Source organism: Peromyscus californicus, unplaced genomic scaffold (genome assembly GCF_007827085.1).
Source record: "Peromyscus californicus insignis strain IS unplaced genomic scaffold, ASM782708v3 Scaffold_20__1_contigs__length_68692818, whole genome shotgun sequence".
NCBI classification, from domain to species: Eukaryota; Metazoa; Chordata; class Mammalia; order Rodentia; family Cricetidae; genus Peromyscus; species Peromyscus californicus.
The window spans coordinates 54185764-54212827 of NW_026294503.1; the positions used below are offsets into that span (position 1 = coordinate 54185764).

At 44.1% G+C, this 27064-nt stretch overlaps 1 protein-coding gene and 1 pseudogene across 1 annotated transcript; both read right to left on the bottom strand.

Annotated features, from left to right (window-relative positions):
- Window positions 1–99: 99 nt before the first annotated feature.
- Syce3 (synaptonemal complex central element protein 3) lies at window positions 100–26410 on the bottom strand. Its single transcript, XM_052747499.1, has 3 exons — window positions 26279–26410; window positions 10193–10301; window positions 100–319 (listed from the first exon to the last, which is right to left on the bottom strand). The coding sequence occupies exons 1-3, from the start codon at window positions 26300–26302 to the stop codon at window positions 162–164; spliced, it is 291 nt and encodes a 96-aa protein (XP_052603459.1). The 5' UTR covers window positions 26303–26410; the 3' UTR covers window positions 100–161.
- LOC128116318 (transmembrane protein 11, mitochondrial-like) lies at window positions 18921–19642 on the bottom strand (annotated as a pseudogene).
- Window positions 26411–27064: the final 654 nt, after the last annotated feature.

Sequence of the window (27064 nt, forward strand, 5' to 3'; positions counted from 1 at the left end):
TGATGTGAAGTTGTGTCAATCATAGTGCAAGACAGAAAGGGGTCCTTGGTTTTGCTTGAAAATAAGTTTATTGAGAAACAAGTACTGCGCACACAGCTACACATCTGGGCCTCCTGACCCACGCCCCTGGCTTCTGCACTCAGGCTGGTGACAGTGGTGGCTCACTGCTTGCGTTTGGTCTCGGTGAGTAGCTCTTGCCAGTTCTTCTCCATCTCCTCTTTGCAGTTGAGGAAGGCATCCTCCAGCCGGCGCATGGACTCTGCTAGTGTGGGGTTGGTACGCATGACCACCATATCGTAGGCCATCCAGGTTGCCTGCACTACAACAACCAAACAGGCCCAGTCAGGTGACAGGTGTTGAAGCTCTGGGGGGCATGTACTCAGCTTTAGGGGCCAGACCCTGGGGGACACCGAGTATCCCAAGAAGAGAAAGCTTATAGGTTGCTATAAACTCCCTTAAAAACTTTCTACAATAGCAACAATGGCACCTCCTAATATTCTAAAAGTCTTAACTTCTCAGTACTTCAGCCTATGACAGCAACAAGCTAGAGGCTGGTCTGATATGGAATGGGAGGAAAATAAGAGCAAAACTGGACCCTTACCTGTATGTAGTTCTTAGCTAATGGTTTGCGTGGTAACTCTTAGGAAGTCATACTTTTTACCCAAGCTTACATGCTCAAAGTAATCCAACCATTTCTAGACCCCCAAGACCCAAATGATGTCTTTTCTCATGCTCAGTGACCTGAGGCAACTTTCTACCTGTCCCTGACACCTTGAAGGCACAGGACAGGCCTTCTCCTGGGAAGGTCAGGTTGCTTCCCTGTTAGGCATCCCTGGCACTCCCCACCACACAGAGAAGCATCTCTGCTCTTTCTCAGAACAACTGGAGGACAGCTGGGCCTCTTAGCTGAGCGCTCTTGTGCAGACTCAGTGGAAGTGTGCGCAGAACCCATTCTGCAGCAGCCACTTCCGGTGCAGCTCTTCCCTCTAGAACTGCACAGAACCTGGTCTGCCCCTCTGCCCAGCTGAGCGCAGCAGACATCTGCTCCTGAAATTCCTCCACTGCGGTAAAGAGTAGTGGATACTCTGGGAAACGGTATCTTCAAGGACATTACCAATGCGATTATAGGAAGATGGTTAGTGCTAGGTGTGCATGTGTACATATATGCAAGCAACATCACCACAGACTCGAAGTAGTGGAGAGAAGCATATGTTTAGTTATGGAAAAAGTACTTACAGGGGCTCAACAGGTCCTACGATTCTATTACTAGCATAGGGAGTTTTAATTTTTAAATTAGAAGTGGCACTTGGGACACTTCTTACAATGTAGACCCCTGGCCCATTCCACAATGCAGTTTTTGTCTAGCAGGCTGTGGATCATTCTGGCACCAAGGGTCTGCAGATCACCCTTTCCAAACGCCTGGCAGCAGATGACATATGGATCTGGATCTCTCTGCCTGCTAGCTATGTGACCTTAAACAAGGGAGCAAATTTGCTAACTCAGTCTCCTCATTCACAAAATAGAGACTATCTATTAGCTGCCAGTGAGAACCAAACATATGCTACATGAACCACTTAGCACAGGTTATGGACTGAATGTATGCATCCCTCTACATTTATGTACTGAAATATGGTCCCTCGTTAATGGTATTGGTGATAGGCCTCTGGAATGGTAGAGCCCTCATGGCTCATGGGCTTGGTGTCTTTATAAGAGGGCCACAGCACTTGCAGTTGGCCGTGTGAGGACACAGTGAGAAGGTGGATGACCACACAAACATGGACAAGACTTCTCACCAGATAACTCGCTGGCACCTTGACCTTGGATTTCCCAGACTCGAGGACCAACCGTGAGAAATAAATGTTTATTTTTAAAGCTACCTTGTTTGTGGCCATTTGTTACAGTATCCCCGGATGATTGGTCAGAAATTGGTACCAACAAGGAGAATGTTTCTATAACAAACACCTGAAAGTATGGGAGCAGCTTTGGTGGTGGAGAGAGGTGGCTAGAGGTGTTTTGGGTTTTTTTGTTTAATAATTTTTAATGTGCATTAGTGTTTTGCCTGCATGTCTATCTGTGTGAGGATGCCAGACCTCCTGGAGCTGGAGTTACAGACAGTTGTGAGCTGCCATGTGGGTGCTGAGAATTGAACCCAGGTCTTCTGGAAGAGCAGCCAGTGCTCTTAACCGCTGAGCCATCTCTCCAGCCCAATGGCTAGAGTTTTGAAGCATATAGAAGTACATGATACAGCACTGCCATGAAGGGAGTTTTGAAAGTGATTCTGGTTCAGGAAGAAAAGAGGAATTTGAAGAGAAACTGTCTTCATAGAGAATGTATGTAACCCTGGACAGGATGCTAAAGCCATTCTGATGAGCACTCAGATAGAAACGGGGAATACGTTATTGGGAAGAATAAGTGACCCTTGTCATAAGTGTCAAGAACTTGGCTGGATTGTGTTCATACTCAATATTTTGTGGAATGTAGAATTGTAAGCAATGAAACTGTATACCTAGATGAGGAGAACTGCTTAAAATTAGAAACTTTTACTATAAAACAAATAATTTAGGTACTCAGGGCAAAGGCTTAAGATAGGAAAGATGATAACATCAGGGGATAAAAGTAGCTCAAAGAAATGAATCTCATACAGTAGCCACAGCACCCAGAATTTGAACTCCTCTGAGCTTCCTAGACCAAAACAGTGAAAGAAAAAACTTCTTTTATAAGGCCCAGTGCCCATAAAAGAGAGACAAATACACTCTTGAAAACACTTCTGTTCTGGAGCTCTCCAGAACTGGGGAAGTGCTGTGGGATGGTCTGTATGTCAAGTGTGTTGCTGATTGGTCAATAAATAAATCACTGATTGGCCAGTGGCCAGGCAGGAAGTATAGGTGGGACAAGGAGGAGAATAAAGCTGGGAAGTGGAAGGCTGAGTCAGAGAGACACTGCCAGCCACCACGATGAGAAACAGCATGTGAAGATGCCAGTAAGCCACAAGCCACGTGGCAAGGTATAGATTTATAGAAATGGATTGATTTAAGCTATAAGAACAGTTAGCAAGAAGCCTGCCATGGCCATACAGTTTGTAACCAATATAAGTCTCTGTGTTTACTTGGTTGGGTCTGAGCGGCTGTGGGACTGGCAGGTGAGAGAGATTTGTCCTGACTGTGGACAAGGCAGGAAAACTCTAGTTACACTCTTGAAAACACCTCTGTTCTGGAGCTCTCTGTCTTAGTTACCTCCATTGCTCCGAGAAGATACTATGACCAAAGCAGCTTTTAAGGAAGCATTTAATTGAGGGCTGGCTTACAGTGTCAGAGGGTGAGTCCATGACCATCATGGATGGGAGTGTGGCAGGCAGGCATGGTGATGGAGAAGTAGCTGAGAGCTCACATCTTATCCACAAGTTGTAGGCAGAGAGAGAGAGTGAGACTGGGCCTGGCATGTTGACTGGGCCAACAAGGCCACACCTCCAAATCCTTCCCAAACACTTCCATTAACCAGGGACCAAGTATTCAAACTTATGAGCCCATGGGGGACATTCTCATTCAAACCACCACACACACCCTCCATAGCATGCACAAAGCCTTGGTTTGATTCCCAACATGGGAAGAATAAAAACTTCCAGAATAAAAAAAAAAGTCAACAGAAACAAACAAATTGAAATAAGAAATCTATCCTAAGAGATAAATTCCCAAGGAGGTTCCTTTGCGAAGAGTATTTGGGGGCTCAAGAGATAGTTCAGTGGTTAAGGGTATTGCTTTTCCAGAGGACATGGGTTTGATTCCCAGCACCTACATGACCATTCACAGCTGTCTATAACTCCAGTCCCAGTTTCTGATGCTCTTTTCTGGCCTCTCTGAATATTGCAAACAGTGCAGGACATACATGTAGACAGGCAAAACACCCATCCACATGAGATAAATATATTTACAATGAAAGTTAATGAAAAGAGTATTCTGCTGCTGTAGAATATTAGTTAAAGATGTCTTACATTTGTTATGCTGTGGAACATTTGTTTAATGATGCAAAGATGTTTTGTATTCTTTTATGTTGCATTTGTTTAACTCTGTGAAGCTGTGTTACTTTGCCTGTCTAAAACATCTGATTAGTCTATAAAGAGCTGAATGGCCAATAGCAAGGCAGGAGAAAGGATAGGCAGAGCTGGCAGGCAGAGAGAATAAATAGGAGGAGAAATTTTGGGAGAGAGGATCAAGACGCAAGAAAAGGAGGAGGACATCAGGGGTCAGCTACCCAGCTACATAGCAAGTCATGGAGCAAGAAGGAAAAAAAAAAAAAGGTATACAGAAATAGAGAAAGAAAAGCCCAGAGGCAACAGATGGATGGGATAATTTTTTTTTAAGATTTATTTATTTATTATGTATACCATGTTCTGTCTGCATGTATGCCTGCAGGCCAGAAGAGGGCACCAGATCTCATTATAGATGGTTGTGAGCCACCATGTGGGTGCTGGGAATTGAACTCAGGACCTCTGGAAGAGCAGCCAATGCTCTTAACCTCTGAGCCATCTCTCCAGCCGATAATTTTTTTTTTTTTTGAGACAGGGTTTCTCTGTGTAGTTTTGGTGCCTGTCTTGGATCTCACTCTGTAGACCAGGCTGGCCTTGAACTCCCAGAGATCCAACTGCCTCTGCCTCCCAAGTGCTGGGATTAAAGGCGTGCGCCACCACCGTCCAGCCCTGGATGGGATAATTTAAGTTAAGAAAAGCTGGGTAGAAATAAGCCAAGCTATGGCCTGGCATTCATAAGAAAGAATAAGCCTCTGTGTGTGATTTATCTGGGAGCTGGGTGGCAGGCCCTCCAAAGAGTAAGAGGCAAAGAGCAAAACAAACAAACAAACAAACAAAAACCCAACAACATTCTGCAGTTTCCAATAACTTTGACAACATCTGTATTTTAAATACAAGGAGGCCCCTTCATGCCTGTAGTTAGTTAGAATCACTGATAAGGTTAGCTGGCAGTATGGCTCAAAGCACTGTTAGGAAGGAGAAATCACCCAGACAGCAAGGCACTCTGTTATTTGCATAGCCCTTTGTCTTCAGATCCAAGGGAAATATTTTAGAATATATAGAATAGGAAGAACTAACCAGAAGATTCTCCAGAAATACATCCATCCTATTTTGCTTTGTAAAGGTAGCGTCTCATGTAGTTCAGGCTGGCCTCAATCTTGCTATGTAGCTGAGGATGACCTTGAACTCCTGTTCCTCTTGCCTCTACCTCCCAGGTACTAGGATTACAGGAGTGTGTCATCACATTCCACTTCAGAATCTGTCATTTACTATTTACTGATTGCCTCCGGCGGCCATTTGCGGATGCAGCGCTGGCACTATATACAGGGGATAAAGCGGACACAGATGTGTTCCTGAAGAGTCCATGGTAAGTTGTGGTGGGAGAAGAGAGAGAATCAGCATACGAGGCATAAGAGATTGTGACACATGCTGGGAAGGAAGTAAACAGTAGATGCTGTCACAGAGAAGTGGCAGGCAAAGTTAAGACCAGCCCTATGGAGAGGTCACACAGAGAAGCTGACACACACGACTAGTTGCCTACTATTTCCAAGGCTCTAGCACCACCACCATCAGAAGAAAGGAAGGAAAGAAAAGGAAGAGAAAGAGAGGGAAACAAAATCTCCTGCCAACAGCTATCTGAGCACGGATTTTCCAGTACTTAGTCAAGTGTTCAGAGACTGAAGCCATGGTTGATACTGTGACTGTGGTCTCAAGAGAAACATAGCCAGAACCAGCCAGCTCTGCTGAGTTCAGATTTATTACCCCCTAAAGTTGGGCCACAATAAATGCCTTTGGTGTCTAGCCTCTTGGATTGGTTATGCAGCAATAAAAAGCAGATACTGATTTGGGTGTCAAGAATATGATGCTTCCAGAGCAAAACCCTAAACCATTGGGGGTAGTTTTGGAAAAGGACAGTGAGTAGGAAAGATATGATGATTTTGAAGAGAGAACTAGCAAAAGTTTAGAGTTCCTTAAGTGCACTGATTCCAGAATCGACAATAAAAACTTAGAGAGGTGAGGAAAATCTTACTGAAAACTGAAGGAGCGGGGAGCTTTGTTAGGTAGGGGCAGATGATTAAGCAACATCACAAGAATAATTTAGGAGGCAAAAAATGTACCTAATGAGCTGTTTATTAGGGTTTGGCTACATTTTTTTCTTTTGTCTTGGGGTGAAAAGAGGTAGAGCTGGTACTGGGGATAAACCCAGGGCATTGCACACATGGTGATCACGTTCTATCACTGAGGTGCCTCATGTGGAAATGGGGATGATAATGGTATATATCCCCCCTAACGTTGTTAAAAGAAGTAGATGAGATAACGTATTTAGAGCATGGAAGACATCAGTGTGGTCTATAATAAACACAAGCTGTTATTATCACCACCAATAACACACAAGGGTACTAAACAGCAGACCCCTGCAACCTTCCTGGGGTCTAGTATTAGTTAGCAAATCAAGTGGCAAAATATCCATTTCTTCTTTTTTTTATTTATTTATTTTTATTTTTTATTTTATTTTTGCCTGCTTGTATGTCTGTAAGGGTGTCGGATCCCCTGGAAATGGAGTCACAGGCAGTTGTGAGCTGCTATGTGGGTGCTGGGAATTGAACCCAGCTCCTCTGGAAGAGCAGGCAGTGCTCTTAACCACTGAGCCATCTCTCCAGCCCCCAAATATCCATTTCTAATAGGATATTTCTAACAAAACCACAGAAGTACATGCATAGAAAAATATGTAGAAGCCAGGCCTTTGATACTAGACCTCGGGAGGAAGAAGCAGGCAGATCTTTGTGAGTTTGAGGCCAGGCTGTTCTACACAGTGACTCCCAGGACAACCAAAGTTATGTAGAGAAATCCTGTCTCAAACAAACAAACAAACAAACAAAAAACAAAAAAAATAAAAAATGAAAAAGACAAAAATCTAGAAAATACTACAAAACTGAGACCTTGATGAATACTTGAATAACTTTAGCGTCACCCCTCTCGAATAAGAATACATTGTCTTGAAAAACTTAGAAAAAAATATCATTTTTCGCCGGGCGGTGGTGGCGCACGCCTTTAATCCCAGCACTCGGGAGGCAGAGCCAGGCGGATCTCTGTGAGTTCGAGGCCAGCCTGGTCTACAAAGCGAGTTCCAGGAAAGGCGCAAAGCTACACAGAGAAACCCTGTCTCGAAAAAACCAAAAAAAAAAAAAAATATCATTTTTCCAGCCAGGTGTGGTGGAATCCCAGTACATGGTAGGCTGAAGCAAGAGGATTACTAGGAATTAAGAATCCAGCTTGAGCTACACAGCAAGCTCCAGGTCAGCCTGAGCTAAAGAGTGAGACTTCTCCAACAAACCCAAACAAACAAAACATCGTTGTCCCACAATAATGTGTGAGTTTGAAGGAGCTTGGAACATAGCATTTACTTCACATATGAAGTTGGGTTCAACCCCCAGCCCCGGAAAACAACAATCTAACGAATACCATAATGTTCAGGTTTAACACAAATCCAAACAGAATATTAAGTAAATGAATCTGTTACTGCCCAGAAGATCAAACACAGGAGGAAAGCCCGGAGTCAGAAAATATGAAAAAGGTCTGAGGAGAGTGAACTTCCTGAAAGGTAATGATGGTGATGATAACAACAACATCATCAACAGCTGTGTGACATCTACTCTTTTAAAACCTGACATATAACAATGTAGCTAAGCTATCTTATATAAGAACTTCATGGTGGCCTGGTGTGGTGACACATGCCTTTAATACCAGCACTTGGGAAGCAAAGGCATGAAGATCTCTGTGAGTTGGAGGCCAGCCTAATCTACATAGTGAGTTCCAGGCCAGCCTAGGCTACACAGTGAGGCCCTCTCCCCTCTTCCAAGGGGGCTGAGGCCTGGGAAGATGGTTTAGGGAAAGTGCTTCCTGTGTAAATAAGTATAAGGAGCCACATTGGATCCTCAGTATTCATGTAAAACACGGGGCATGGAGATGCTTGCCTGTAATCCTAGCTCTGGGGATGTGGAGGCAGGAGGATCCCTAGGGCTTAACGGTCAGCTGACCAAGCTGGATCAACACACTTCAGGTTTAAAGAGAGTCTGTTGCTGTGGGATGACCCTTCTGTATGCTGTGGATATGTATTACTCTCACTGGTTAATAAGGAAGCTGCTTGGCCTGTAGCCAGGCAGGATAAGTTTGGGCGGAAAAACCAAACTAAGGAGGGGTAGAAGAAGGGAGGAGTCAAGGGAGAGAGACAAGCCAGGCCAAGAAGCTAGATGCGACAGAACCGGTAAAGCCACGGCCACGTGGCAATACATAGATGAATAGAAATGAGCTAATTTAAATGTAAGAGCTTGCTAATAATAAGCCTGAGCTAACAGACGAGCATTTTGTAATTAATATAAGCTTTTGTGTGATTATTTGGGACTGGCAGTCAGGACAGAAAACTCTGCCTCCATTTATAGTCTGTATCAAAAAATAAGGTGGAGAGTGATCCTAGAGGACACATGCCATTGATCTCTGGTCTCTACATGTATGCATACACATGTGTATACATATCTACACAAACATTTACAGACACACACACAGAACTTCATGAGTAACACAAAATCTTAAAATAATGGATGTGGTGGTTTGACTGAGAATGGCCCCATTCAACAGGCTCATATATTTGAATCCTTAGTCCCCTGTTGGCAGACCTGTTTGGGAAGGATTAGGAGGTGTGGTCTTGCTGGAGGTTATGGCACTGGGGATGGGCTTTGAGGTTTCAAAAGCCCATGCCATTCCCAGTTAGCTCTTTCTGTCTTGTGGCTGTTTCTCAAGTTGCAAGTTCTTAGCTATTGCTCCAGTGCTATGCCTACCTGCTGCCATGGTCCCACCTGAGTGCTGGTATTACAGGTGTGTGACACTACTCTGTTTGAAGGAGTTATATTTTGCAGTGGAAAATTAATTACATACATCTTAGTAAAGGATAACTAAAATGTATTTAAAATTTTCACATATCTATATATGCAAACATTTTTAAGCAGAAATGTTTACAATCTGCAATGAATAATTTACCTAAAATTGTGTGTGTGTTGGTGTGTACGTGCTCACATGCCATAGTGCATGTGTGGAGGTCAGAGGTCGACAGCTTGTAAGAGTCAACTCTCTCCAACTGTGAGGGCTCTAGGGGTTGAACTGAGGTTGTCAGGGTCAGTGACAAGTGCCTTTACACACTCAGCCATCTTGCTAGCTCCAAATTTGGTTTCATTTGAGGAAAGTATATATGTCCTGTAAAACTTTTTCCCCCATCGTTTTCTGCAGCAAAATTTTGGCTCACAGATTATAAGAGTTTTTGTGTTTTGTTTTTTTTGCTTTTCGAGACAGGTTTCTCTATGTAGCCCTGGCTGTCCTAGAACTGGCTCTGTAGACCAGGCTGGCTCAAAGTCATTGTGATCCACCTGCCTCTGCCTTCTGAGTGCTGGCATTAAGAGCATGTGCCACCACTGCCTGGCTATATGTATTTTTTTTAGTCTTTTATTTTATTTTGAGACAGGATTTCTCTGTGTAGCCCAGGTTGTCCTTGAACTCACTTTGTAGACGAGGCTGGCCTAGAACTCAGAAATCCACCTGCCTCTAGAATTATACATATTTTGAATTAAGAACATATGAAATTATAATGTTGTTGCTATTACTGCTTCACGGAAACATGTTGAATAAAATAATACAATATTCCTTCCCAAGAATGAAGAAATAGACCCATCCTGTTGATGCTTTATTCCAGTGCTGTGGCTGCCATTTTCAGTAGTGTACTAGTCTTATCATGATCATTCCAAACCTTTCTATTTAAACGATTCACAGATTGTTCAACTTCTGTTCACTAGTGCAATAATGACCCACGCTTGCCTTTTGGTGCGCATCTGAGTTAGTACCTAGTGCTATGCCAATTACATGCTTCTATTTCTACCCTCAAGAAGGAAACAGTCCAATGGTAGAAGTTAGATGTAATCACACGAAAGATAATCAAAGTAATTCAGAGTCAATCATTGTAACTGTCAAATTTGGTGTTGCAAGAGTTACAAGCTATAAAAGTTGGAAGGATGTTAGGGAAGCCCTTGTCAGAGAAAGCACTTGATATAGGTTGATAAGGTCAGGGTACAATGAAGCCATTGGAAAGAAGGGGAAGGAATCTTGTTTGGGAAGACATCCTACCTGAGATTTTTTCCATCTCTTCCAATAGCTTTTCCAGGTCCTTATTCAAGTCGGACAGCATTTTCAGCATGTTATCATAGTTTCTTTCCCCAGGATCAGAATCAGCCATCTAGGCAGTGAACAAAAAGAGGCTGCATGGGACATATTAGCATTTTAGTTTCCACCCCACATGTAGCTCACAGATGAGCAATCCTTGAATGCCTATGTCCCTGTCTGCCAAAGTTGGACACCACCACTTATGCCCCAGATGTACTGTGAAGGTTAGTTGAAAATGTGTGGGAAGGGTCCACATAGACTATTTCACATGTTAATTGTTCTTTTCTTTCTTTGATCCTTGTTATGTGTCATAGTTAGCTTCAGTTGTCAACTTGACACATCTGGGAAGATGGAATCTCAACTGAGGAATTGCCTCAATGGGATTGTTCTGTGGGCATGCCTGTGGGAAATTTTCTTTCTTTCTTTCTTTTTTAAAGATTGATAGATGATTTTAATTTAATATTATTTTTAAAGTTTCATCTATTTTTTATTTTTTATATGTATGGGTGTTTCGCCTGCCTGTACATCTGCGCACCTTGTGTATGCAGCACCTAAGAAGGCCAGAAGAGGGCATCAGATCCCCTAGAACTGGAGTTAGTCTATTATAAGCTGCTTTGTGGATCCTGGATATTGAATCCAAGTGCTCTTAACTGTTGAGCCATCTCTCCAGTCCCAAAGATTTATTTTTATTATTTTTAAAGTGTGTGTGTGTGTGGGGGGGGTATGTGCCCAAGAGTGCAGGTGCCCATGGAGTCCAGAAGAGTGCACTGAATACCCTGTAATTGGCATTATGAATAGTTGTTAGCCACCATGAGGCTGGTGGGAACTGTGCAAGGACATCAAGTTCATGTACAAGGACATCAAGTGCTCTTAACTGCTGAGCCATTTCTCCAACCCCCACTGGGGCATTTTGTAATTGTTAATTTATATAGGAGGGCCTAGTCCACTGTGGGTGGTGACACTCCTGCTGTGGAATATCCCTTTTGCACACTATGAATATGTATTACTCTCATTGGTTTAATAAAGAGCCAACTGGCCAATAGCTAGGCAGGAAGAAATTAGGTGGGAGAGCTAGACTGAGAGGATGCTGGGAAGAAGGGCAGAGTCATGAGGAGTTGCCAGCCAGATGCAGAGGAAGCAGGAGATGAACATGCTGTGCTGAAGAAAGGTACTGCCATGTGGTAGAGTGTAGATAAGAAATATGGGTTAATTTAACTTATAAGAGCTAGTTACAAGCCTAAGCTATCAGCCGAGTATTTATAATCAATGAGAAGTCTCCGTGTGGTTACTTGGGAGTTGGCTGACGGGACAGAAAACCCTGCCTACACACCCCTAAGCAGGTGACCCTGAGCTATATAGAAAAGATAGTTAAGCAAGCCAGTAAGCAGCATTCGTTCATGGTCTCTGCCTCAGCTCTTGCCTCCAGGTTTCTGCTTAAACTCCTGCTCTGGCTTCCCTTGGTTATGGACTGTAATTTGTAAGATGAAATAAACCTTTTCCTCCACAAGCTGTTTTTTGTCAGTGTTTGATCACAGCAACAGAGAAAGCAAACTAATACACCATGCTAATATCTCTTCAACAAAGCTGAGAACTGAGATGATTACAGCAGAAGATATCTTTACTGGTCATGGGGGGAAATCTTTGCTATTATGGTGATGTGAGAGTGAATTTATTTTCACAAAAATATATTAAGAATCAATAAAAATGCAAGCTTTGTGATGATGTGTTAAGAAAATATATTCCCTGAAACTAAAAGAAATCTCTAATGTGATAAGAGAGTCATAGGCCATATGAAAAAACAAAATGGGACAGATACCCAAGCAAACACAAAATATTATTAATATAATATAGATATACAGCCATGGAGCCTAGGTTAGATTACTTTTATTTTTAAATTTTGAGACAGGTTTTCATATATCCCAGACTGGCTTCAAATTTGATATATAGCCTAAGATGACCTTAAGAAACCTGACCCTCTTGTTTCTACCTCCTGAGTGCTGGGATTATAGGTATGCACCACCTGGCTTTATGTCATGGTAGGGATAGAACCCAGGCCTTTGTACATGCTAGACAAGCACTCTACCAACTGAACTTAAACTCTAGCCCACAGTTAGCTTAATTCTAAAATATGGAATGATTCAGAAAATTTCAGACTATCCGCATAACATTCCAGAAGGATTCTACTAGGCACTGGAGGCGGTGTTCTAGAAAGACCACATGAAAACTCTGGATTTGAACTTTCTGGGTTCAAATCTTGATACTTCCATATATGAGGACTTATCTTTGCATCAATATTGTGCTGTAAATTATAATAGGCAATTGGTAATCGTAGCTATATAAAGTGGAGTAGGGTTTTTGTAAGGATTAAACATATATTGGTCAATATAGAAACTATCATAATAAGCACTTAATAAAAAAAACATTATTTAGAATACTAAAATATAATTAAACCACTCCAGATTTTCTGACTTTTAGTTCTCTTCACATTAATTCATTTGAGCATATTTGATCCTCATCTATTTATCTATAAGACTCTGGGCTAGGTAAGATAAAAGAAAGATAGAATATAAGGTTATCCTATCTGTCAGGCAAACAGCAGACTTATCTGTGGTGATTTCCCTGCAGGCTTTACAGCAGGCAGGGAAAAAACCATCCATGAGTAGACAAGAACGACTTGGCTCAGCCTGATTTTATGGTAACCTGGAGCGTCTTGCATTATTGGGTACTGCAAACAGTACACAATAAAGACTAAAGTTGCAGGGATGTGATGTTTTCCTTCACAAAACATATAGATTAGATTAGGGGCTTTGGTATGAGGAACCTGATTTATCCAAAAAACAACTTTTGTGTATCCATCAATAAATACGCATTTGCATGGCTGTTCTTCAAAACTGTTCCTCCCTGCTGCCAGAGAGCTTGAATTGCGTCTTGGAGTGACCCACTCTTTTTGATTGTCCCTTGTAACACAGAACACTGACACTCCGTCATTGAGATTCTTCCCAGGTGATTCTAGAGTGTGTCAACAATTAAAACTAACCATCACAAACACAAGTTTATTATGCTTACTATGCATCTAAATGGGGGCACTGAGCAGGAAGCTAGATAAGTGAATTCTGTGAATGCTATCCACATAGAGATGATATTTAAAGACAAAGAGTAGATTACTAAGGGAGACGGTGCAGATGGCGAAGAGGCCTAGCACCAAAGACTGGGGAAATAATGTGAAGGAACCATCCAGATACTAAAGATAAATAACCTGAGAAGTAGAAGAGTAGGGCAGTCATGTTCTGGAAGTCCAGTGCATTCTAACCATTATTCTCCCATCATGAGGAATTTTACTGAACTGAAAAGGAAGCTCTAAAAAGTACAAGAGAAGGAATCCCCCAAAATTGTATAGGATAATGTGTTTTGTTAGCATGTGTCTTAGTTAGGGTTTTCTATTGCTGTGAAAAGACACCATAATGATGGCATCTCTTTATAAAGGAAAACATTTAAGTGTAGTAGCTTGCTTACAGTTCAGAGATTTAGTCCATTATCATCACGGCAGGACACAAGGCAGCATGCAGGCAGACATGGTGCTAGAGAAGGAGCTGAGAGTTCTTACATCTTGACTCATAGGCAATAGGAAGTGGTCTGAGACACTGGGTGTGGCTTGAGCATATATGACACCTCAAAGCCCATCTCCACAGTGACATACTTCCTCCAACAAGGCCACACCTACTCCAACAAAGCCACACCTCCTAATAGTGCCACTCCCTTTGGGGCCATTTTTCTTTCAAACCACCACTGTGTGTGAGCAATTTACAACCCTGAGAAAATAGGACATTAAGATGGAAATGTTTACAAGGATAAAAACAATAATTATGAATATTCATCAATTTGGATTTTGATATAAGAGAATTATGTATTAGAGTAATAGATCAATTTTACTATTCTACTTTAAGATGTGTAATTGATTACAGATTGTAATTTTTAGCCAAAGTTTCTGTACAGTTTGGGACATTTAAGAGAACACAAGTGTCACTGTAAGTCTGATATGATATTTATAAGAATTACTTAAGAGAATGGGGCTTGGTGGTATATGCTATAATCTCAGCACTTGAGAGGCACAGGCAAGAGGATCATCATGCGCTTTAAGGGAGCCTGAGCTACATATTGCCCAAAGTTTTTGACATCCTACTACATAGGATACCTGCTTAGTTACATTCAGTGCCATTCCATTTACACTATCTAGGATCTAGGAAACACCCTAAATATCCTTCAATTGGTGAATGGATAATGAAAATGTGCTACATATACACAATGGAACACTATTCAGCTGATAAATATATAAAAATTTATCTGCAGATAAATGGATGGAACTAGAAAAGATTATACTGAGTGAGATGATCCAGACTCAGAAAGACCACATTTTCTCTTATTTGTGGATGCTAGATTTGAATCTTCAGATATGAGTGTCTTTAATGTTCTATTGCTGTGAAGAGACACCATGATCAAGGCAACTCTTATAAAAGAAAGCATTTAACTTGGGGCTCATGTTTCCCAAGGGTAGTAGAGTCCAAGACCTTCATGGCAGGAAACAGATACACATGGCACTGGAGCAGGAGCTAAGAGCATTACATATATATTAGCAGGCAGCAGGTAGAGAAGAGAGACTGGGCTTGTGGTAGCTGGTAGCCCTGTCAGAAGAACAGCAGGTGGCAATTGAAGTTCAGGTGTCAGCCCACCAGAAGAAAAACTCTGATGGGTATGTGTCGCTTAGGCAAGGCTTGGGAGAATACAGACTCCAGAATGTATTTTGCTTCTGTTGTGTCCCTGCATGCTTGCTGCTACAATGTATATGGTGTGGGGAGTCCCCCACTACCTGTATTGTAGTGTATTTATCTCATGAAAACATCTCTATCTAATGGGCATTTATATCTGTGGATTGTCAAAAAGATGACTCCTCCTCAAGCTGTATAATTTTGATGAATAAAAATGAATACAAGGATTTTGCTACATAGTCAAGGCCCATAGATTCCCCTAGAAGCTGCTTCTGATCACAGCTCAAATTAATGATAAACTAGGAACCAGAATGGCTCAAATTCCTTTAATTTTATGGCTGAGCACCACGAGCTGATATAAAGCTTCAAAAGAGCTTTAGATCAGACCAGATGCCTTGCTAGTGGGTTTTTAGATAAACATTCCCTATCTTAGCTCACAAGGACATACTGAGCAGTCTGGCTAGGTCGTAAATACAAAATAGCCCAATTATTGCTAGCTGGCAAATGATTAATTCCCATTCCTGACCTCAATTTGTGAAAATATATTCTGACTAGTCAAGAATATAAGAAATGATTTGACTCTGTAGCCCCAAATGAGGGCTACAGATGTTCTTGGATAATCAGGAGCTACACACAGGACAAAACGTACATTTTAAGATTTTAGTGTTGTTATGCCATAGTATCTTGGAAAGTACAGACTTGAGCTGATGCTAAAAGACAAAACAGTTTATCTCAGGAAGGCTGGCTTGGGCCTTAATTAGAGGATATATGGCCTCCTTGCCTGGAGATTCAGCACTCACCAGTTACTCTCTAATTGCAGGGAGTTCAAAATGTTTACATAGGCATGGTTTCTATAATCATTCACTTAATTATAGAATGTGGCCTTTGTGTGACTCTGTGATAGCCTGAAAAAGTTTTTGTTGAGATATATAAGCTGTAAAAAGACTTGAGAGGATGGAACAATGAGAAAGAACCACATGAAAGAACATCATGATGAGAACAAGATGAGAGAATAAAGAAATGAAACCATCAAGAGAATGTGTGTGAGTGTTTTCATTCCGTAAAAACCCTCAGATAGAAAAGTCCCAGCCTTGCCAATGCCATGGATTCCCTGCAAACCCTGTGCTGTCCTGGAGGCTAGCACTTCGGACTGTAATACTGGGCCAGCAATGCACTTTTGAAACCTCAAAGCCCAACCCCAGTAACACACCTCCTCCAACAAGGCCACATCCCCTAGTTCTTCCCAGACAGTTTCAATAATTGGGGACGAAACATTCAAACGTATGACCTATAGGGGCCATTCTTATTCTAACCACAGTGAGTATATGATCCGAATAGCTACAGATACCAGAAAATTATGAAGGAAAGATGGTAGCTAGGTGTGGTGGCACACACCTTTAGCCCAGCACTGAGGAAGAAGAGGCAGGTGGATCTGTATGAGTTCAAGGCCATCCTGGCTTACACAGGGAGTTACAGGCCAGCAAAGGCTCCATAGTAAGGTGCTGTTTAAAAAAAAAAAATGGCCGGGCGGTGATGGCACACGCCTTTAATCCCAGCACCCAGGAGGCAGAGGCAGGCAGATCTCTGTGAGTTCGAGGCTAGCCTGGTCTACAAAGTGAGTTCCAGGAAAGACACAAAGCTACACAGAAAAACCCTGTCTCAAAAAGCCAAAAACAAACAAACAAACAAAAAAAAAGTCTATGGGGGGAGCAGGAGAGGTGAATAGTAGGACACAGTTGCTATGAAGGAGGGAATGGGAAAAACAGGTGGGAAGTCTTACCTAGGGAGGGGGCAGGGGGGAACACAGAGGGAGAGAGACAAACAACACTTAGGATATTTGAAATGCTATAGGGAGTTGTGTTTACTTAAAATTACATATAATGTATATATATGTTAATATGTAATTGTATATGTATGTATATAGTTCAGTTGAAGTTACACCAAGTGGGGTGACAACACTCCTTTCCCCCCCCAAAAAAAACCCCATAGACTATCATCTATTAGAAAGCCCTTTGCCATGCCGGGCAGTGATGGTGCACACCTTTCATCCCAGCACTCGGGAGGCAGAGGCAGGTGGATCTCTGTGAGTTCAAGGCCAGTCTAGTCTATGGAGCAAGTTCCAGGACAGCCAGGACTGTTATACAGAGAAACCCTGTCTTGAAAAACAAAAAACAAACAAACAAAAAAAGCCCTTTGCCAGGCATAGGTAACTTCTTTTTGAGTTTTTGGTCAGGGCAATTCAAGAGACCCCCAAAACAGCATAGACTGCAGCTGATGCCCTTAGTACCTTACAGAAAAAGAAGGCAAGATCCTTTTGCTTATGACACCACCCACTTTGGACACTGGACTTGGAAGAACCAATTCGGATGTGACCTGGAAGTCTCATCCCTGAGGACTAACTCTCATAGAACTGGAAGGAGTCATACAAACTGCCAAGGGTAAAAAAGCAATCATTAGTCCTATCTAGCTGTAATGCCTACAAACTCATAATAACTGGCACAACAAGATATTCCAAAAGATGCAATGATGGTCCTTGTGGGTGACCAACAGCCACCTAATTGGACTTAAGGCCCACTCAATAGGAGGGGCTTCATGCTTGGCACTATAAAATTAGCCAATTACCTGTGGATAGTAAAGCCATAGAAACTGGAGGGGAATCCACTACTTACCGCCACTTTCCTAAACCAGTAGAATTTCTAATTGCATTCTAAATAGTTGTCCAGGCATTCAACTATATAAGCCTATGGGGTCCATTCTTATTTAAATCACCACATTCCACTCCCTGGCCCCCATCGATTGTACCCATATCATAATACAAAAATGCATTCAAAATTCAACTTCAAAAGTCCTCATCCATAGTCTATCACAGTCTCAACACTGTTTAAAAGTCCAAAGTTCAAAGTCTCTTCTGAGACTCATGGCATTCTCTTAACTGTAAGCCCCACATAAAATAAAACTCAAAAACAGATCACATACTCCCAACATACAATGGCACATATACATAATGGTAATAGACATTCCATTCCAAAAGGTAGGAAAGTGAACACATCAAGGAAATACTGGACAAAAGCCAAGAATGAAAACCAGCAGGGCAAACTCTAAATTCTGGTTTTCCATGGTCTGATGTCAAAGTGCTCTTCAGCTTTGTTGACTGCAACACACTTCTCTCTCTTGGGCTGGTTCCTCACCCGGACTGCAGCTCTCCTTGGCAGGTCTCTCACAATTCTGGCATCTTCAACATCTTGGGGTCTCCAATACAATCCAGGCTTCACCTTCACAGTTTCACACAATGGCCTCTCCAAGCCTCCATGCAGGGGCTCTCCTGACACATGCCTAACCTCACTAACTTCCCTTAGATGCAGAGGAAGTGTCCACAACCCCTTTTTGATATCCTTGACTCTAAAGCCAGAACAACTGTGGCCGAAGCTGCCAAGTCCTGCTGCTTGCTGGGGCTGAACATGGCCCCCTCATTCAATTACAATTGCCTCAGCTTTTTTTGTTTTTTTTTTTTGTTGAAAGTCTCATAATTTTAATGGTCAATAGCTTCTGGTTGGCTTCTGAATGGTATAGTTAAACAATATACTTAAGACTTCCCCACAGGGGCTGGAGAGATGGCTCAGAGGTTAAGAGCACTGACTGCTCTTCCAGAGGTCCTGAGTTCAATTCCCAGCAACCACATGGTGGCTCACAACCATCTGTAATGAGATCTGGTGCCCTCTTCTGGCCTGCAGGCACACATACTGTATACATAATAAATAAATAAATCTTTAAAAAAAAAAAACTTCCCCACAGCAAGTTCACACCCCTCAGTAAGTAGCATGGGCTCCATCCATATTCCATTGTCCAGTGAGACTTCCACAGCCTGGGACCCACAGTTGGGTTATGGAAATAGACACCTTAGTGTAATGAGCTGAATAAACCCCTGGCATACCCATGATCTGTTATTTTTGTTGAAAAATAATAAGTATTAAACCAAACATTTTCCCAGGTGCTGTTGTCTCATGGAGAAAACCCAAGGTGTTGCTGTAGGGATCTGAGTCCTGTGGGCCCTGTGGTTCTGCTCGCGTCCCACTCTCCTGCAGTCATATGGCGTAGAGCTCATAAATCTTCCTACACAGTATATCAGGGCAGCCAGTGCTATTGTGTTGTGCAATCTCTTTCTGTGCAGGTCCGTCCTTCCGAACCAGCACCACTGGTGTGGAGCAGGTGAGCGTGTGCAGAGGCAGGCGCGACAGTTTATAGGCACCACACTCCACCTGGTACTTGCAGTATGGGTCAAACTGTCAGGAGATCCCATAGAGGGTATAGCAGGCCAGGCTCAGCACACCAGCGGGCAGGGAGATGTAGTGGGAGCAATCCAGGGGCAGTGCCAATGGGGTGAAGAGGTAGGCAGTGCCAGCCAACACAGCTGTCTTGTGCAGGCAGTTGCCCACCATGATCCAACATGCTGTCTCATCTCCAATGCTGGCTCTATCACAATGTACTTGTACTGGGCTCCCAGTGCCTGCTCCAGCTCATACTCAAACTGGTCCTGGGCATTCTCCCCACTGTAGATCTCATGCACTATGTAGCAGTCTGTGGCTGACAGGCTAACCCTCTCTCGGGAGCTACCGCCGCCCGGACCCAGACGCCTCCTTCCCCACGCGGCCATCTTGGAGACCTGCCTCAGCTTTCTGATGTTGATAGTTTCCTTTACTATTTAAGGTTTCCTTTAATTCTTTTTCACAAGTTGGAAGCTTAGTTGAGTGGGGGCTTGCCCCGAAGTCACACTCTCCTTATTCCATTTAGCATCAGGCTTTTCTTTAAATTTCTTATCTCCTTGAGCACTGGACTTGGCTCCAACAAAACATTTCCTGGTATTCCTTTTCTCCTCAAACTGTACATTTTGTAGTTTTCCTTGCCCTGCTTGTTCCTTTTCATTGTAGATAGATCTACATAAGAACGATCACTAATAACCACATCTAACAGTCAATACTAGGCTGTCTTGAAAGCTCCTCTGTCAATGCCATTGATCCAAAAACTGTTCAATTTAGCCTCAGACATTTTTCAGACAAGAGCAAAAAGCAGCCACATTCTTTGCCAAAATATCACAAGAATTGTCTCTAGGTGACTTACTAATATTCTTACCCTCTGAAACTTGATGAGCTGGGCCATCATAATTTACATTGTTATGTTGTTCTCAGCACCACTGTCTTCCACAATTCTACTAGTATGGCCCATTAAGCCCCATTTAAAGCCTTCAACTGCTTTTCTAATATTAAGTCCCAAGTTCACATTCCACCAACAAGCAGCATGGCCAGGCCTGCTACAGCAACATCCACTCTCTGGTGCCAACTTCTCTCTTAGTCACTGTTCTAGTGTTGTGAAGAGACACCATGACCAAGGCAACTCTTATGAAGAGAGCATTTTATTGGGGGCTTGCCTACAGTTCCAGAGGTTTAGTTCATTATCATTATAGTATAGAGCATGGTGGCATGCAGGCAGGTTCTGGAGCAGTAGCTGAGAGCAACATCCTGGCAGAGAGCGAGCCTAGGCCACACCTACTCCCACAGGGCTATAGCACCTCCTAATCCTTCTAATCCATCCAAAGAGTTCCACTCACTGGCCACCAAGCATTCAAATACATGAGCCTCAGGAGGTGGGGGTGGGGAAATAGGGGGGCATTCTTATTCAAACCACCACAGGTGTGAAGAGAAGAAGCTGAAGGGAAGTGTTTGTGGCAAGTAGAGTGAGGAGTGGGGGTCTTTAACTGTGGACGAGAAGCTGAAGGGCAGGGGTTTTGGGATATAGAGTAATGAAACTGAATGAATCAGAGTGTGAAGACTGGACCAGAGTCTTAGAGGGACAAGGAGACTGAGAGAAGCAGGTAAGGATATGGGTTGAAGAAGCTGATAAAGGGAGATAAAGTGTGGAATGAGGATATGAAGGGAGGCATCTAGGGTGTGGGTTGAGGAAGCCGAACAGAGGTAAGAGTGTAGGGTGAGGAGATGAGGGGAGAGAGAAGGATGTGGGTATGGTTGGAGACGCTGGGGGGGAGGATTAGAAGAGTGTGGTGCTGTAGAGTATTTAACTATGTAAAGATGTGTTATATTTGTGTATGCTGTGGAATATTACTTTAACTGTGTAAAGGTGCATTACATTTGTTTATGCTGCATTTGTTAACGATGTAAAGATGTGTTGCATTTGTTTGTGCTGCATTGGTTTAATTATGTAAAGATGAGCTGCATTTGTTTCACCTTGCCTGCCTAAGGCATCTGACTGGTCTAATAAAGAGCTGAACGGCCAATAGCTAGGCAGGAGAGGGATAGGTGGGGCTGGCGGGTAGAGAGAATAAATAGGAGGGAGAGAGAGAAGAAAAGAGGAGAGAATGAGGGAACTGCCAGCCAACCAGACATAAAGACAACAGGAAAGTAAGCTATACAGAAAGAAAAGGTAAAAAACCCAGAGGGAAAAGGTAGATAAAGAGAAACAGGTTAATTGAAGTTAAAAGAGCTAGCCAGAAACGAGGCTAAGCTAGGCTGAGCATTCATAACTAGTAAGTCACCGTGTCATGATTTGGGAGGTGGTGGGTGGCCCAAAAGAAAAAGCCTGGTACTGTGTGGAGTCGAAGGGACAAGAAGAGGCATCTGGGCTGTGGGGTGAAGAAGCTGAGGAGAGGTAAGGGTGTGGCTTGAAATGAGTGAACAGAGGCGGCTGGGGTGTAGGATGAGGAGCCTGAGGGGAGCGAGGTAAGGATGTGGGGTGAGATGAGGGGTGGCATCTGGGGGGCGGTGTGAAGAAGCTGAGGGGAAATAAGGGACAGGGTTGAGCAAAGGAGCCATCTGGGGTTGGAACTGAGGAAGCCGAGGGGAGGGAAATAAAGACACGTGCGAAGAGGGGAAGCATCTTCGGTGTGGGCTGAAGAAGCTGAGGGATAAAAGTGTGGGTGAGGAGATCAGGGGAGCCGGGTTTTGCTGTGGTACCGGAGACTGAGGGCAGGTACTTGGAGTGTGGGAGGAGGAGACTGAAGGGTGGGATACTGGGCTTTGGGTGAGGCTACGAAGGAGAGCGTCTGGGTTTGGGGGTGTAGGAAATACGGTAAAAGGCGGGGTGTCAGCAGCGGCAGGTGAGGCGTGAGGGACAGAAGCAAGGGGCGAGCGACAGCGTTGAAGGTTTTCACGTGAGGCGGTGAGGACGGCCGGGACCCAGCCCCAGAGGCCCCTGGGCGCGCAGGCCTCGCTCACCTCTGGCCGGGCCCGCGCTCTGCTCAGCTCCACAGCCCACACGGCGGGAGAGGAAGGAGGGACTCCTGGCAACGACGCCCCGCCCCTTTCCGTTACTAGTCCCGCCCCCCAGGAACTGGGTTCTCACCCTCATTGGCTCGCTTTTTCCCTGGGGGCGGGACTTCTCAGTGGGCGGGGCCTGTTCGTGGGCCTTCCACCTGGCCTTACGGGATCTCACTCTGGATTTAGGTGGCCCGAGGTTGAGTGTCCATGGAGTAGAGAGGAGGAAGCGTGATGCTACCTCCTGCCTGTGGGTTCCCAATTCTCCCCGCAGCCTCCAGTGCTTGACAGTGAGGTTCCTTTCTTACGTGCCTCTGTGTACAGCCACGTGGGCAGGGCCCCGTCTGATTGCTGTTGTCCTGGTGTTCGGGACGTAAACATTTGTTCAATGTCCAGTATTATGTGTGACAGACATTGTTGCACCTGCCTGACAGGGCAAGTCAATGCTTGGGTTTTTGGAAGGTTGGGGGAGAATAATGGGGATTGGATGAGGCAGGGGTATTACCGCACAGGCAGATGTGCCTAATTCCGGCCCAAGTCTGCCCTGCAGTGGTCTTGTCTCCGCAGAATAGGTCCCTATATCACCAAGCAAGGATAACAGGCAATAGAGCCACTCGGTACTTAAAAGCCAAGAGTATAAAGCTCTACTTGGGGGTGGGGGTGGGGCTGGAGAGATGGTTCAGCGAGTAAGAGCACTTACTGCTCCTACAGAGGACCTGGATTTGGTTCCCAGCACAACCGTTTTTGAGTCCAGTTCCAGAAGATCCAAAGCTACATTCTGATCTCCGAGGTGCGGCACCTTGGAGGCATGCACATGGTGAACATACGGACGTACAGACAAACACTCCTAAATATAATAAATAAATAAATCTTTAAAAACACCCAAAAATTTCTAGTTGGAAGGAGGCTAAATAGGCTAGTCCAAACCAACCCTGAGGATCGAACTCCTCCTCCTGCTTGAAAGGCAGAGATTTTCTTTCTTTCTTTCCTTCTTTCTTTCTTTCTTCCTTCCTTCCTTCCTTCCTTCCTTCCTTCCTTTCTTTCTTTCTTTCTTTCTTTCCTTCCTTCCTTTATTATTTTAAAGATTTATTTATTATGTATACAGTGTTCGGTCTGCACTTATCCCTGCAGGCCAGAAGAAGGCACCAGATCTCATCTAGATGGTTGTGAGCCACCATGTGGTTGCTGGGAATTGAACTCAAGACCTCTGGAAGAACAGCCAGTGAGTGCCCTTAACCTCTGAGCCATCTCTCCAGCCCAGGCAAAGACTTTATTAAGCTGTCTTCCCAGCTTCTCTTTGTGTGTGTGTGTGTGTGTGGTGGTGGTGGTGTCGTCAAAGGAAGACATTGGTTCTCCTGCTTGGTCACTCTCTGCCTTATGCCTTAGAGAACGGTGTGTCAATGAAATTGAAACCCACTGTTTCTGCTAGACTGGCTTGCCAGTGAACTCCTAGGGTCTACCTCTCTCCATCCCCCTGGGGTTACAGACCTGTATGACAATGCCTGGCTTTCACATGAACGCTAGAGATTCAAACCCAGGTCCTTATTCTTGTGCAGCAGTGCTCTTAACCTCTGAGCTGTCTCCTCAACTCCCAAGTCAATCTTTATTCATAAGGCCGTGGACATGTTGTTTGGGGCATGCCATCAGAGGACTGAAATGATTCAAATGAACTTCTGGTTGCTGGAGGCAAGATGGAGATGGAGCAGGGTGTTGTCTGGGCAATGAAAGACCCACAGAGGTTTCCTAGTGAGAACTTACTCAAGGTCTGAGAATCTCAGCTTGCTTTACCCAGCAGGGCTGCAGAAGGGGATGATGTGACCACTGGCGTGGTGACCAGGTGTTTGGAAGGGTCTACACTCGCCTGTGCGGTGTGCTTTGATCTCGATAGGGGGAGGTCTTTTTGCCTCGCCCCTTGGCATTGTTAGAAAAAGCCCTTTTGAAGAGCCAGATGGGGCCAGTGGATTTTGATCCAGGTCCTCCCAAAGCTATCCTGTGTTTCTGTCTGTCTCCTCTCCGCTATCTATCTGAAAGTTTCTTATTCCTCTCTCTTCCTCATAGGAACCCTTTAAAAGGTGGGAGCTGGCCTCCCACAATGATGGAAGTGTGAAGGAAGGGAGGCATGGTCATAGAGGAGGGAGATGCAGAGTTAAAAGCCACAACAATTTGACAGGGTCTGGCAATGTGGGAGGTGAGGGAGAAATAGGCATTGGTTGGAAGGTGTTGATAACACAAGCTGGGGTGAGAAAAGGTGAGTTTGCAACTAACTTTGGACACCAACTGTTTGAGAATACAAAGCACCCAGGACCCTCAGAATTTTCTCTTTGGGATTCTGATCCTTAGCAGTCTGCCAGAGAGGAAAACATCAAGGGCTGAGACAGATCGTCTGGACACAGTGAACACCCATTCACTGTTTATTGAAAAGAGCGCTGTTTAGTTAAATCCCTCCATATACCGTCAGGCTTCTGCCTCCTCTGAATCTGGTTTTTTGACTGTCCTTTTCTAGCCTGAATTACCCTTTAAACTTCTAATCACTTTCCAGCTGCATGAACAGCTCGCTCCTGACTTCTGTTATGAAACTCCAGAAAAATCAAGATGAACTCTGATGGACAGTGAAGTCAGCAAGGAAAAGTAAGGGTTGGAGATTCTAGGCAGAAAGTCTAGCAGGAGCAAAGTCAGACGGTGTAGATGGGCCTGCTCCTGTGGCAGAAATGGAGAGAAAAGTCAGGGGATCCGTTCAGGTGGAATGTGAGTGGCCCTGAGTATCCTGTCTGGCGATGGAGTTGTGCTACCTGAGATGTCTTGTAGAAGTCAGATCTGAAAGCTTGAGCTTTCAGGAAGCCCAGAGGATCTGTCAGGTGTGCCCATGCCCTTACATAGCTAAGACCAGCAAACTGTGACCCCATGCTCCTATTTACATCCTAGGCACACAGCCTGATTACATACATTCCTTAGAATCTCCTGTAATAATAACTAGCATGCTACCCACACACATACACACAAAGTAAAAATGTAATCATTTGAGGCTGGAGGGCTGGAACAATGGTTAAGAGCACTTGCTTTTTTTGGGAGGACTTGGGTTTGGTTCTTAGCATCTACTTGGTGGCTCACAGCCATTTGTAATCCTAGTTCTAAGGACTCTGACACCCTCTTCTGACTTCTATGAGCACTAGACGCACACGTGGTACATGCACATACATACCTGCAGAAAAACACTCATATATATATAAACTAAGTCTAAAACTTTTAATGCAAACATACATCTATATATTGTTTGATTTTTCAAGACAGGGCTTCTCCGTGTGGCCCTGGCTGTCCTGGAACTTGCTCTGTAGACCAGGCTGGCTTCAAACTCACAGAGATCTGCCAGCCTCTGCCTCCTGAGTGCTGGGGTTAAAGGCGCTTGCCACCTCTGCCTGGTAATGTAATTTTTTAAAGTGAGCTGTCTCTGAGATCCCATCAGGCTTGTTATTCCTACCTTTGAGAGACTCCGCATCCCAATTTTCTAGTCCTGCGTATGGCACTGCCTTAGTATAAGTCCTGCCATTCTTTCCCCCTCTGCTGTCATGACCACTGCCTCGAGACAGGCCTCACGATTCTCCCATGACTGCATCCTATTTTGTTGTATCATTCTGGTTGGCCAGGAAAAAATATCTCCTTAAAGTGAGGAGAGATTATGACTCCCTCTGCTCAGACTCCAGCAGTCTCCCGTCATCTGAAGAAGCTAGAAGATGAACAAGATGTCTTCAAGCCAGGCTTGCCTGCCCTCCTGCTCTCTGACTTTACACCAGCTATCCGCTGTCATGTGCTAATTCTTTACAACGGGTTTTTCTCCCCATACACCTTTGGACCTTGCTGTCCCCTTGGTCCAGGAATGTTCTGCCTTCAAGTTTGAGACATGAAAGATGGGAAGAACATGGCTTATTCCTTTCTCCTTCAGGTCTGTAAGTTGGTAGCCTCGTTTTAAAAGACCTGCTTTTACCACCATCTGAAATCGCGCCTTTTCATTGGTCTGTTCCCTCACTTACCTTGACCTGACCACTAACTTGCATTTGACTCACTACATCGTGTAGTTGTTATCCGTGTTCCTTGCTGCAGTCTTTGGGTGCCAAAGGAAGGACTGTCTGCTAATTTTGTTCATTGCTAGCTCGCTTGCCTTGCATGCTGCAGGCATCCAGCAGACACTTGCTAAGTGGGTCATTCCAAAAATAGCTGTGTGTCCATCAGCTGCACTGTGCCCTACTCATACGAGCCTCTTCTAGTAGTGAATTCTGTATAGGCAGAGAGTGTGTCCTGTTCATCACTGAGTTTCCAGAATAGGGTCATATCTATGCTCAATAAACATGACTTCTAAATCTGATGTGCATGTGGGTTCTTAGCATCTGGAATCTTTCATTCAAGTATGCAGCTGTAGTTACTGATGTGCTACTTATGCTTTCAAAAAAGATTATTATTGGTTTGCTCTTTTTTTTGAGACAGGGTTTCACTCTGTAGCTCAGACTGCCCTTGAAATCTTGAATCCTTCTGCCTCAGCCCCCTAAGTGCAAGGCAATACTATTTCTGAAGAATTGAAGGCAAGTCTATATGGTATTGAGCCATCATTGTCCAACTCAGTTTAACGTTATTTCCACAAGAGAGCATACGGGACTGAAGTAGCATGTGGCTGCAGGGTATCTTGTGTGCCCTCACAGATATGCGCGCCTGGCACCCCTGGCCTCAGTAGGGTTGCACTCTAGCCCAGATTGCTACAGAAGGCATGCCAGTGAGTGGAGTAGGCAGGTGGGCCCCACTCCCTGGCAGATAAACAGAAGTAG

What these genes read in the sequence shown, in the direction of transcription:
- Syce3 (XM_052747499.1), bottom strand. Translation starts at nt 26,302, where the DNA reads ATGCAAGTTAGTGGTCAGGTCAAG. An exon ending in AAGTTAGTGGTCAGGTCAAG is followed by an intron (nt 10,302 to 26,278) that starts GTAAGTGAGGGA and finishes TTCACTGCCTAG; the next exon opens with ATGGCTGATTCTGATCCTGG. An exon ending in AGAGATGGAAAAAATCTCAG is followed by an intron (nt 320 to 10,192) that starts GTAGGATGTCTT and finishes TGGTTGTTGTAG; the next exon opens with TGCAGGCAACCTGGATGGCC.